The 12,308-nt window shown below is 42.4% G+C and overlaps 1 protein-coding gene and 1 pseudogene across 4 annotated transcripts; one reads left to right on the forward strand and one right to left on the reverse strand.

Moving 5' to 3' along the window:
- Positions 1-4,008: 4,008 nt before the first annotated feature.
- Positions 4,009-4,816, reverse strand: LOC121055392 (annotated as a pseudogene).
- LOC102715419 lies at positions 4,191-11,374 on the forward strand. Of its 4 annotated transcripts, none has more exons than XM_015841026.2 (5): positions 4,191-5,344; positions 8,097-8,231; positions 9,659-10,401; positions 10,476-10,559; positions 10,701-11,374. In XM_015841026.2, exons 3-5 carry the CDS (start codon positions 9,681-9,683, stop codon positions 10,817-10,819), a joined length of 924 nt encoding a protein of 307 aa, XP_015696512.1. In that variant the 5' UTR covers positions 4,191-5,344; positions 8,097-8,231; positions 9,659-9,680; the 3' UTR covers positions 10,820-11,374. The 4 variants fall into 4 exon arrangements, with proteins under 4 accessions (XP_015696512.1, XP_040383827.1, XP_006660942.1 ...); XM_040527893.1 differs by lacking the exon at positions 4,191-5,344 and adding an exon at positions 7,808-7,911 and having other exon boundaries at positions 8,097-8,239; XM_006660879.3 differs by lacking the exon at positions 4,191-5,344 and adding an exon at positions 7,809-7,911.
- Positions 11,375-12,308: the final 934 nt, after the last annotated feature.

The following is a 12,308-nucleotide window of genomic DNA, read 5'->3' on the forward strand; positions in this document are numbered from 1 at the left end:
TGTTGCGTGCAGGGGAACGGCACTGGCCGTAGATAGAGTAGCGGCTCGCTGGTGATCGGTCTGTAGCGGTGGAAGTGGCTTGCGAAGAAAGTGTAGCACCGACGTCAACTCAACTGGTGGCGGTGGCACTAGAAATGCGGCCGGAAAGGATGGAGTGAGAGCCGCCGCTGGTAAACGTGGTAGATTTGGCGAAGACTGCATCAAGGGTGACTCCGAAGTTGGCGACGACGGCCGACGACGGAGAGAGGGTGGCAGCAGCGGCAGCTCCATCGGTGGCGGTAGCGTCAGGAGATCTACCGGCGGGGACGGTGGTGGCCGGAGAGCGGCCTCCGGTAAAGGAGGAAGCCCGTGGAAAGGTCCGGATGGTGCTAGGCGCGTCAGCTGGAGAAGAGCCGCAGGTGGCGGCAGCAGCGGCAACGGCAGCGGTACATAAAGTACCAGGTACGGCGAGCTCTCGCCACCGGTTGCGGACTCCATGGCGGCGGGCGGCGGGGAGGACGATGAAGAGGTTCAGAGTTGGCTCAAGACGGCGCGCGAGAGGAGGAGGAAGGGAGCAGGAGAGAGGTGCGGATGGAACCATGGAAGAACCTTTTCCTTCTCCTTCTTTCGTTTTCTTGTCACTACGTGCAGGACTGCAGTCTGCACTGCAGGGAGATGATGGGTAAAGCGGGCGATCACGTTCGCAGACCCAAACCCGGTACATCAACTCTTCACTTCAGGCAACGTCTCAACTGAAACGGGTGGGTAAAGCCCAATAAACCAGTAACCCAACTACACGCCCAATATGGATTCATTGAGTTCTTTATTTTTTCTTTTTCATCGATTAGCACAGAAATAATTTCGATTTTATACCGCAGCCAAAAACGTATTGTAGGTTTAAACTAGACTTTTAAACTACATTACTCTTTCTTTCTCTCTTTTCCTTTTTATTTCGAAATAGCCTGGCTGGTTTTGTCTCCCAGCCTTCTCATGCAGCTGGCCTGGCACTGGCGCACCGGATAGCTTATGCCTGCATGCATCCTGCTCCAACAAAAGAACCCTGAGTTTGCACCAAAAATCCTAGCAGGTTCAGGCGTCAAACATCCTGATGTATGGTGCATTTTCATTCTATCAACTCTAGCTAGTTTAAATTAATATTAAATTTTACAAAAATATATGTACTTTCACCAAATTATATAAAACTACATATTTAAGTTTGTTTATCATAAAACTATATATTTAACATTAACATACTTAAGACCTTGTGTAAAAAAAAACTACAAATTTAATGATAAAGTTATCCAAAAGCTACATATTTTGAAGTTAGACTATTGTAAAAGTTGTGTTTTTTATAAAATTAATGTTAAATCAATAGTTTGTAATACAATACCTAAAATATGTAGTTTTATGATAAAAAATATCGTTAAATCCGTAGTTTTATCATACACACATCTATAGTATAGTTTTGTGAAATTTTCTTTTAAAGTAAATATTGTTACTCTGTAGTACGTACGTAGACACGTAGTTGCTAGGACAGTTTCACCTTCGTTAATATTTAATACTTCGTCTATATTTTAACAGATGTCGCTATTATTTTTTACATGTTTATCATTTATTTATAAAACTTATGTGATTATTATTTATTTTTTATTATTAAATTTATTAATAAATACATTTTAATTTTAATTTATTTTTGTAGTCTTTTTATATTTTAATAGATAAATGTTTAAATATGTACCAGAAGAGTTAACGTTGTCAACCGTTAAATACGTATGGAGTAAGTTATAATATTGCATCAGTTAGTATGTAAACTGTGAAGTACATTGCTGGTGAACTCAATATTTGTGCCATAAGTGAGCACTAGAAGTCCAAACAATAGGATTGTGCTCTATGAAAAAGAATCGATCGGGTACTTCCTCCGGGGCAGAAATGCAGATTTTTGAGCAGCGGCTATTTTACAATGTAGATGATCGGATTGCATGCAACAGCTTTGCGGCACATGTATCTTCTGACGTGCATAGAAAACCAAAATTCACCTATTCACCATCACAACATGCATGCCACCATGAAGGCCGTGCGTTCTTTTTTATAAAAAAAATAAAAAATTACCTAATATTTTAATAACTATTTAATGGTATAAATAATAGTATTAACGAATACGAAGTTAAAAATTATTTTAGAAATATAAGATAACAAACTTATATATAATTATTTTAGAAATGCGTGCAAAAACAACAACAAAAAATATATCTCGTCACTAAGGGCACTCTCAACTCATAACTCTAGATGTAGTTTCCATAAATTCCACATCATTTAGTACTAGACACTACTCTTCCAATACAAACATCACTATTTTATACTTCAATTTAATGCTACTTACCTCACATAATATCTTGAATGTTGTGTAGAAATCATGTCTCATTTCATTCTCTTTCCTCATTTATTCACTTGCCAAATCATCTTTCATTCTAGATGACAACTTATTTAATGTTATGAACATCATTCTAGTTATTGGGTTGAGAATGCCCTAAGGCAAATAAACACAGTGGAAGTTCATGTTTTTTTTAATTTCTAGTTGTACCTTTTTAATACTTATTTCTGAAAATAACACTAATAATATATTTTCAAATATACACTTTTATCATGCTATGCCAGTGTCAGTGACGTGATTAACAATATTGTCATACCAATCTCACCAATAAGTTATGACTTGACACCGTTATATTGCCCCAACAGACAGGATGGCATAGCCATGGTGCAAATTTTTAATTTTGGGCAGTTTATTTTTAAAAGTAAATATAAAAAGGTGCATTTAATAAAAAAATCAAACTTCATCGTGTACTACTACTTTTTATCTGTGATATTTAGGAGTCCTTGATTTTTCTTATTTTTGCACCTTTTTATAATTATTTTTAAAATAGACACTGAGGAAACTTATTTTCAAAAAAATACAGTGTTACGTCGGTGGCACCAATGTGACTAAAAACACTGCCACGTCATCAAATTATGGTGTGGTGGTGCTATATTGACACAACAGGCAGGATGACAAGGAAAAAATATGCAAATTTTAAAAATAAGTTTCAGGACTATCTATGTTAAAAAATAAATATGAAAATATGCACTCTAACCTCAAAGCAAATTTACAATCACTACACGTTGCCTAGACACAGCACCAGCCCACCCTGGAAATTCATCTGGACTGCACAAGCACCTCTTACATCCCAGTTCTTCGCCTGGTTGATGACAAATGAACGGCTGCCAACACGAGCAAACCTTCTCAGGAAAAGGATAGTGCAATCAGCTTCTTGTGCTATCTGCTCGTGCCCTGAAGAAACAGCCGCCTCACTTCGCGATCAACTTCTGGAGCCGCTTGGGAATTCACCCGGGAATAACTTCAATGTCAAACCTACATCAAATACAACCAAGCACGATGTTGCCGGCTAAGCACTTTCGGGTCTTCTTTCTGCTTTGTTTCTGGGTGCTGTGGAACCATAGAAATGATGATGTTATTTTCAAGGTCAATGGCCTTCCGCCCAGTAATCCAGTATATCAGCCGGGACAGCCGCCAGTGGAATAACGGAAGCTACGCTCTAGATCGAACGGCTACCACCTCAGGACCCCCCCCCCCCCCTCCCCCCCTTGGAATAAGCATTACTTTCTTCAAGCTGTCTAGCTGCAGCCCTGCTGCGCTCTTACTTCTGTTCTGCCGCCGCTGTGCCGGGCCTTTTTGCCCTTCTTTTTAGTTTCGCTCTTTCCTCTTTCGTTTCTTTTGGTTAGCCTAGCTTGTCGATCGGTCTTTTCTCTTGGTCTTGTCCCTGTTTTGTACTCTTATTTGTTTAATGTTATGCAGGTGGGGAAGCTCCCTCGATGATTTTATGCACACACACAAGCATAATAACCAAGGTGTGTGTGTGAGAGAGAGAGTATGGCTCAATGCGATGAATTGATTCACGGCACAGAGTATTACATGTATAGGCATCTACCGATGTATGGAAATACTATCTGGAGGAAGATGGAAGGCGAGCCGTGTACAAGGAAACCGGGAAATCACATTTCAACACAATGGGACGAATTTGATGGGCGGCTGCAGCAAAGTGGTGTACCGCGTGACGGACACGCAGCACCATGCGGTACCACGAACCCATCCCATGGCGCGTATTATTGTTGCTACGTGCCAAAAAAAAAAAAACCCCAAAACTTAGCCGATGTCCTAGTAATCGACGGCGACGTAGGGGTGGAACCACTCGGCGAGGAGCCCCTTCTTCCTCCTTGGGTTGCACCCCATGTCGCGGCACAGCTGGTCGTTGTACCAGATGCCGACGCTGGCGAGGCACGACCGCCGGAAGTGCTCCGCCCCGCCGCTCCTCCTCATGTACCTCCCCCACTCCGCCACGCTCTCCTCCATCCGCCGCACGCCCGGCAGCCGGAACGCGCCGTCCAGCAGCCGCGCCACCCACTTGGCCATCATCTCGCAGGTGTGGATGTTCGTCGCGCCCTCCGATCGAGTACCCGACCACCGCCATCTGCGGGATCCGCGGGTGCACGCACTCCCTGTACAGCGGGACGCTCGTGTCCGGCGAGCCGGCGACGATCTCCCTCACCCGGCGCGACGCGAACATGTCCCGCAGCTTCTCGTCGCCGCGGAAGCCCGTGGCGAGGATCACCAGCTCGGCCGGGACGCGCGCGCTCGCCGGCGGTGCCGCCGTCCACCACTAGGCCATCGTCGCAGAAGGTGAAAGAACCCCTCGATTTCTCGATGACGATGCTGCCTTCCTTCACCATGTCGTAGAACCCATGGTTTTGAATTCCGGAATGAAATTTCCGAAATTTCGGCCGTTTCGGTGGGCCTCGGGTAAAAAAAATTTTGGCGTATTTTTTTTGTGGAAACCCTAAGGAGGCCGCCAAAAATCCCCAATTCGTCTCCCTCCTACGGTCCTACCAGACGCGCGGCGGCGGCCAGCGAAAATCGAATCCACATCGCGCAAAAAAATTTGCTCGCCCGCTGCCGGCCTCCGCTCCATCCCCCGGAAGCCACGCGCCGCCGTCGCTCCTCCCCCAGCCGCCGCGCGTGCTGCTGGAGTGCTGGTTCCTGAACATGGGCGGCACGCTGTCCACCTCCTTCGCCGCCGCTGCCGCGGCAGCTATGGCGCCCGTCAGTTCGCCTCGCCGGCCGATGCGTGCGGCAAGTTCGACGGTGTAGCTATGTTTGGCGCAAGCCAACATAATGCAAACCTCGGCAGGGCAATGAGCGAGCTCACGGCGGCGGTGCGCCATGCCGGCCTGAAGGACGCCGGCGTCGGGAGGGAGGAGACTAGGGATTTCCTGGGCGTTGGCGTGCAAGCAGTGTGCTCATCGTCGATACATGGTAACATCGTTGGATTTAACTGTTTAAGCCTTAATTTGCATGTCATTTCGATCTGTAGCCATGGAGAGATTAGTTAGTGCTAATTTTGGGTTATATACTACTGGAATTTGATGTGCGCATGGGCTACTTGATGTTTTTTTTGCCATATTTCTTTTTTCTGTGAAATTTCGTCTGAATTTTTTAATTTGAATTTAAATATTGTTTGAACAATTTTTGTCCGAAATATTTCTGAAATTTTCGAAATTTCGCCATTTCGGTGACCCCGATACAAAACGTCGTTCCGATACTTCGAACTCTGGTAGAACCTCTCCGGCAGCGCGCCGATGAGGCACGACGAGATCGACATCGCCAACCCGCGCTCAGGCACCATGCCGTGCTCCTCCATCGGTATGGTATCTCTTTCTTATAGTACGGTTCTGCCAGCTTTGAGATCAGCCACCTCTGCACAGACAACACCAGTGTTCGTCAGGATGACACGTCCAGTTGAGAACGTGGCGGGGATGTTCGCCGGCGGCGAGCGTACCAGAGGTGCCAGCAACGTGGCGAGAACGTTCGACGCAACGCCGCCGGGCTTCCGGACCATCAGCTCGGCGAAGCGGTTCAAGAAGAGGAAGCTCATGTTCACCTTGCCCCAGACGTTCGGGTGGTGCAACAGCCACCCTGGGCTCCTGCAGATCATCGTGCACGGCTGCTCGACGCCTGACAGACACGATGCGGAGCGAATTAGCCATGAGCAAGCAGTTATCTAAAGTGTGAAACCGTAATTTTCCCAATATTACCGGCGTCTGAAAAGTAAAAAAAAAGGGTAGAAGACACGTCCGCTCTTTGCCTGTCCTTTGGAAATTATTTTTATTTTGTTTCTTTTGTTTGGAAGAAAATTCCTATAATCCGCCGTGTTTACATTTTTTTTTCTTTTTGAGACAAATCTGCCGTGTTTAGATGGGCTGTGAGACATCCTACAAGGTTACAAGCTGTTCTAACTTTGAAGCCCAAAGGCTCTAAGTCCCCAGGGAAAGTGCATGGGCCGAGAATAAAAGCGTGCATCTGTATGACCCAAGAAGTGGTTGTTCCCAGGGTTTTCCGTACCGTGCCATCCGCGAAAACCGCGGTACCGCGCACCTGTGGATCTCGCGCGGATACCTCAAAAATTGTAAAAACCGTGATAAATTTGAATATAAAAATTTTGAATTTAAAATCCACGGTTACCGCACGGTATCGGCCGAAAACCGCGGCTAGTGTAATCCGACAATTAGATGTAAATTAATTTTAAAAAAAACTGTAAAAATACAAGAAAAATAGAAAACTAGTACCTAGCTATATTTGTGACATTTATGACATGTTATATGGGAAAAAAAATTTTAACATGATTTTTTTTTCTAAATTCTTAACAAACTTTGGCATCACAAATATACTTACAATCAAATATTACGTATAAAACTAATACATGTTTATAAACATGTGACTACATCAGTACATATATATTTACCTTAGCTTGGGTACTCGAAATTAACAAAAAGCCTACAACAAAATATTACTAGCTATCTACATCACAAATAGCTAACGCAATAAAAAATATGCCTCATGTATCAAGTATCAACTACATAATCAGTCAACTAAGTGCTGAAAACATTCAAATATGTGTCTTATGTATCAAATACATACTTAACTAGGTGCTATGAAGTGTGAATAATACCATTTTTTATTTTACCTAACCATTTTTCGGTATTAGATTTTTATTCATTCGTAAATTTAGTTTTTTCATCAATTTTTTTCACCAAACATCATTCCAAATCAATTTCTACATCATACATTTTTTCCACAATTTTTCCACAATTTTTTGATTTTAGATCAAACGGACGGTTAGCGCGGTATACCGAAGCCGTGCCCCGACGGAGAGCACGGTTACCACGGTAACCGTCGCGAACCCTGGTTGTTCGTGTACCCAGCCTGCAACTTCTCAGTGCTCTCACTCTTGCTTTGCCCGAAACTCAATTCTCCCAAGAAATTTTTTGGTAACGACTTAATAATAATAATAATAATAATAAATAGTAATAAGTATATTTTTTATATATACATAGATCAGGGGTTTCTTGGTCACGACCAGAAAGTTCTATTAAAGAACGCTTCCAACCTCCTGGATTATGAAAATTCGTCATGTCCAGTTCCTTGCTGTGATTAAAAATAATTTATAAAAAATAAATTATAATTAAAAAACTAAAATCAACTTCAAATTTAATTTTTAGAATTTAAATTTTACATATTAAGCGAAAATATGACAATTATACCACTTTTAACATGTGATTCCTCAAAATACCACTAAAAACATTTGTCTTGACAAAATACCACACACTCTTTTGCTGTTGTGATAGTATTTTTAAGTTCATTTTAATTATGTTTAATTTTCCTTGCTTGCCACATAAAAAGACCAAAGTGCCCCCAACCTTTGTATTGAATGTGAAAATATCGATCTCCTGTTTGTATCCCCCATTGTTCAGCCGTCTGCTCCTTTTGTCCGCAAACCCTAGCCATGAGAAGGCCATGAAGGTGGCCCAAACCTAATCACACAGGTGAGTTTCTGTCCAACTTTTGACTTCTCGGTTGTAATTTCATGATTTTTTTTTACTTGAAGGAGAAATTTAGTGAGGGCAAAGATGTCTTTCATGTAGCTAGAGAGTGTGTATGAATTATATAATGGTATTTCGGCGATTCAGAGGTTAAAAATAGTATTTTGATGAGTCCTATGTGTTGGAAGTGGTATAATTGCAGATTTCTCCTCCACCCCAAGCTCTCACCTCACCAGCTGATGTGAATGATAAACCCTAGCCTTCTGAGCTCGCCTCTCCTCCTCCTCTCTAGCTCCACGGACGGGGTACCTACCTACTAGGAGGTGAGTAGGTGACCGCCTGAATCTCAGCTCTTCTTCTCTCCTCTATCAGTTTGCAGTTTCCTTGGGTGGATTGCCAAATGTGCCTAGTGTGTATTATGTGGCTCGGGTTCTTGGAATGCCGTCGATTCAATGGGATGCTTTGAGGTTATTGATCTTTGGGTGGAGAGGAAATGGATATTCTTGGTATTCTCTTTCGGTCTTTATAGGTGGATTTTGGGGTGCTGCACCTGACCTTATGCATGCACCAACAGTAGCTTTGATTCTAGGGTTCTAGGTTGCGCATTTCAACGGTTTAATCCGATCCCCCCCGCGGTTGTGTCAACAAAGGCTAGTGGGTCTGTGGTTCTTGAGCGACCGTTCCTTAATTTTGATTGGGAAATGTTGTCATCCAGATTCCAGTGTGCGCTCCTAGAGGTGTTTATCTTCAAAGAGTTTTTTCTTTCCTTTCTGTCTATGTATCATGATGGTTAATGAGTTTTGTTTTTGATAACTTTTGTGGTAAGGTAACCAAATCACATTTTTGAAAACTGAAAGTAGTATGTAGCGAGCTGATCTCATGGATTAGTGGAGAAATTGCCGATAGTCACGGTTAGTGCTAAGGGTGTGAGTACTCAGAGCCACTGCTTTGAAGAGATTTTTATCTGCTACTAGTATAAGTTGTGTAAAGCATATAACTGTACGCTGTGATTTTGTTACAAGTGTAAAGTGTAATTCTTTATTTTCTTGTTACTTTTGAGTAAATGGGTCATTGCTTGCTATGTTGTTATATGGTCCATTTCATCAGTTCACTCCAACTGGTTTGCAATGTTTATTTGGCTGATAGATTGAAATTCCCAGCCCAAGTAGATTAGAGAAGCATTTGCTTTCTGTTGATATCTTATTGTAAACTCTCTATTTTGGTGAGTTTTCTAGGAAAAAAAGCATAAGTACACCACAACACCCAGGGATTGTGTAATAACACATCAGATTGTTACTATTTAACTACTTGGACCCAAGATTGGTGTAATAACACATCTGACATCTATTGTTACTTTTTGACTAATTGGATCACCGCTTGCTATATTGTTGTAGTCCATTTCATCAGTTCACTTCAACTGGTTTGCAAGGTTTATTTGGTTGATATATTGAAATTCCTATCCCAAGTTGATTAATGAAGCATTTGTTTATTGATGTTGTATTATTATTTTAGCTTTTGTACTCATTTTTTGTGTCTCTAGAATGAAAAACATAGGCTTAAGTGCACTGCAATTGGCAGTGATTGTGTAATACCATACCTAGTTGCTACTCAAAACTAAAGCCAGAAATATAATTACAGAACTTGAATGCTAGAAATGACTTCGCAAGTTGTTAGTAATGTATCAGTTGCTGATGTCCAGCATGTTACTAGTTTTCAAATCCATCACTGATTATTGGAAATTTCAATCCAGGCTGCTTAGCTGCAGGGTCATCATGCCTGCTGGTGAAAACCCTCACTCAATCTCAGAGAAAAAGGCAGCATTGAGGGAGTCACCTAAAGAATCTAAGAATGTTGGTAACCAGCAGCCCAGAGTCTCCCCTATTTCTAAGGATAAAGCTGCTGAGACAGTTGGCATTAAGCGTCCACAACCTAATGGCCCCCCAGGGGCAAATGGCCATCTTGTATATGTGCGCAGGAGGCTTGAAACTGATCATTGCAAAGTTAGCCCTTCTGCTAGTGCTGAAAGTATCAGTTCTCTAAGCTCAAAGAAAACTGTTGTAGACAAACCTGAGGAACAAAGTTTGAAGCGTCCCAATAGTTCGCTTCAAACTCTGTTAGCTCCTGTTTTTGCATCTCCTGCAGCAGCTGCTGCCACCTCCCCTACTCCATCTGGAGGTTTGCTAGCCCAAAATTCTCTCAGAAAGCAATCCCCGGTAAAGGTGGTTGTTCAACCAAGTATTGTAGTGACTGCTAGTCCACCTTGCAATATGGTGTCTACTGCTCCAATTCCTCAGAATTCTGTAGCCACCAATTTGACATCTTCTCATGTCACGGCTACTAGTACAGCATCTCATGGTGCTGTAGCTACTACTACAGCATGTTATCCGGCTGATCAACAAAGATCAAGCAATCAGGATTGGAAAGAGAGGTTTATTAGGCTGCAGGCATTCTTGAGAAATAATGAGCAATCAGGACAGGAAGAATATATCCACAGTAAGTTTTATCTTAGTTCAATACAATTTGCCATAATTTTATCTGATGAACTGTTCCCTTTCACTGAACTGCAGTGCTTCGGTCTTTGTCATCTGTTGGCCGAAGCAAGCATGCCATTGAGCTGGAGAACAGAGCAGTCAAGCTCTTGGTTGAAGAAGGTATTTTGCACTCTGATCGTTGAATATGTTTTTCAGTATTACTTCAGTTTCCATGCTATGTTTTCAGCTTACAGTCATCATGAGTCTGTTTATGGAAGCATGATCCTTTGGATTGACTATTGTTTTTATATCTTTTGTCAGGAAAAGAACTGCAGAAGATGAAGGTTTTGAATGTACTGAACAAGCTCTCACCTACTGATTCTCTATCATTACCAACTCAACCTGCTTCTGTTAGGCACCTGGCATTTCCACCCCGCTGATGAGAAGAGGAAATTTCAGTCATGTCATGGCATAACAAGTGTTCAAGAAGTTCGTTCTGAAGTCTTCCTAGCTGACAACCTGAATGCTCGTGTTGCTCCTCTGACAATAAGCAGAAGATGCTTTTGTCTGCCAACTGATGCTCTCAGTGCATGGGAGCATAACAAGTGCGTGTCGCGTCCAGTTCGTTGTGATGGAGTTTGGATGTAACAATGATCTTAGTGTGCCTTCCAGGCCATAGCAAACATGTGCTGGATGAGAAGATGGTTCATCTGCTCCAACTCACCTGCAGATTTCATTGCCGCTATTTCTTCTGCTTGCAAATGAATGCAATGTTGTGATTGACATGTTTCATCTTGAACCTAGTACCAGCAAGTAAGGTGCAAATGTGAAATACTTTTGGCACACAAGTCATGCTCTGTCATGTTTTCACCATCGAGTAGGCCAAATGAATTGTTAAAACTTGCTGCTGCCAGAAGAGTAGATAACTCGTTAGCTGTATGTAATCTGACCGGCCAAGAGTTGACATGCGAACAGCAACAAGTACCCAGAGGACGCATAAGTAGAATGCAAATCATTTTTGCAACTGCTTCAAAGAAATGTCGAGGGGATGCATATTCAACAGGTGGTTGTGCTTCGCTGACGTAGATGATGCCCATACCTTAAGAGCATCTTGCATCTTGTTTAATTACACTGGGTACATCAAGTACGAATTCTGACAGCAAAAAGGAAAAACTGGCAATTGACCACTTGAGATGCTTCATTATTGATGCTTACCCATACAAGTAGCTATTATGGCATAATTTATAAAAAGCCTATGACGTAAATAAGCATCAGGACATGCATGCTCCCTCCTAACCAGCACATTATTATATCTATAAACACCTGAGACTCCCTGAGAGGAGGGGAAGAGATCCTAGATCTGTATTTGTATTAAAGTTATTTCTGATGTTCACTATCTCGGTATCTCGCAATTACTGGTTCTTGCACATCAACTCGACTCGTAAACCCTATCAGAGAAAAGATATCTTAGCCCAACGATCCGGAGAAGTGGCATCATCAACCATTGCACCACAATCATCAGATTCGGCAGATATCATGACCTTTCTTCGCCGTTTCTGAAAAAAAGTATCAGGAAAACACCATGTTAACAAAAGTATTAGGAGAACAGTTAAGCGACAAACATCGCAAAGCTAACAATTACAATTGTGTATCAGTGCCCAACTAGTAGCAGTGCCAGTAATGCTGTATCAAAGAAACGTGAGCTATCACAATTACAGTTCACATGATAAATGATAACTGCCATAACTACTTGAACATTTCTTACCTGTTTCTCCTTGTCACTGTCTGAAACCTTGATCAAATACCAACCAGTGTTAAGCACTGTGGAGTTGAGAGTTCAGTTCCTCATCTCTGCCATCAGATGCTTCAATCATATACATCATTCTTAGACTGCAGACATCACCGCCATCAGGGAGGTCAAACCAAGAT

This window comes from Oryza brachyantha, chromosome 9 (genome assembly GCF_000231095.2).
Source record: "Oryza brachyantha chromosome 9, ObraRS2, whole genome shotgun sequence".
Lineage (NCBI taxonomy): Eukaryota > Viridiplantae > Streptophyta > Magnoliopsida > Poales > Poaceae > Oryza > Oryza brachyantha.

What these genes read in the sequence shown, in the direction of transcription:
- LOC102715419 (XM_015841026.2), top strand. Translation starts at nt 9,681, where the DNA reads ATGCCTGCTGGTGAAAACCCTCACTCAATCTCAGAGAAAAAGGCAGCA. An exon ending in ACAGGAAGAATATATCCACA is followed by an intron (nt 10,402 to 10,475) that starts GTAAGTTTTATC and finishes ACTGAACTGCAG; the next exon opens with TGCTTCGGTCTTTGTCATCT. An exon ending in CAAGCTCTTGGTTGAAGAAG is followed by an intron (nt 10,560 to 10,700) that starts GTATTTTGCACT and finishes ATCTTTTGTCAG; the next exon opens with GAAAAGAACTGCAGAAGATG.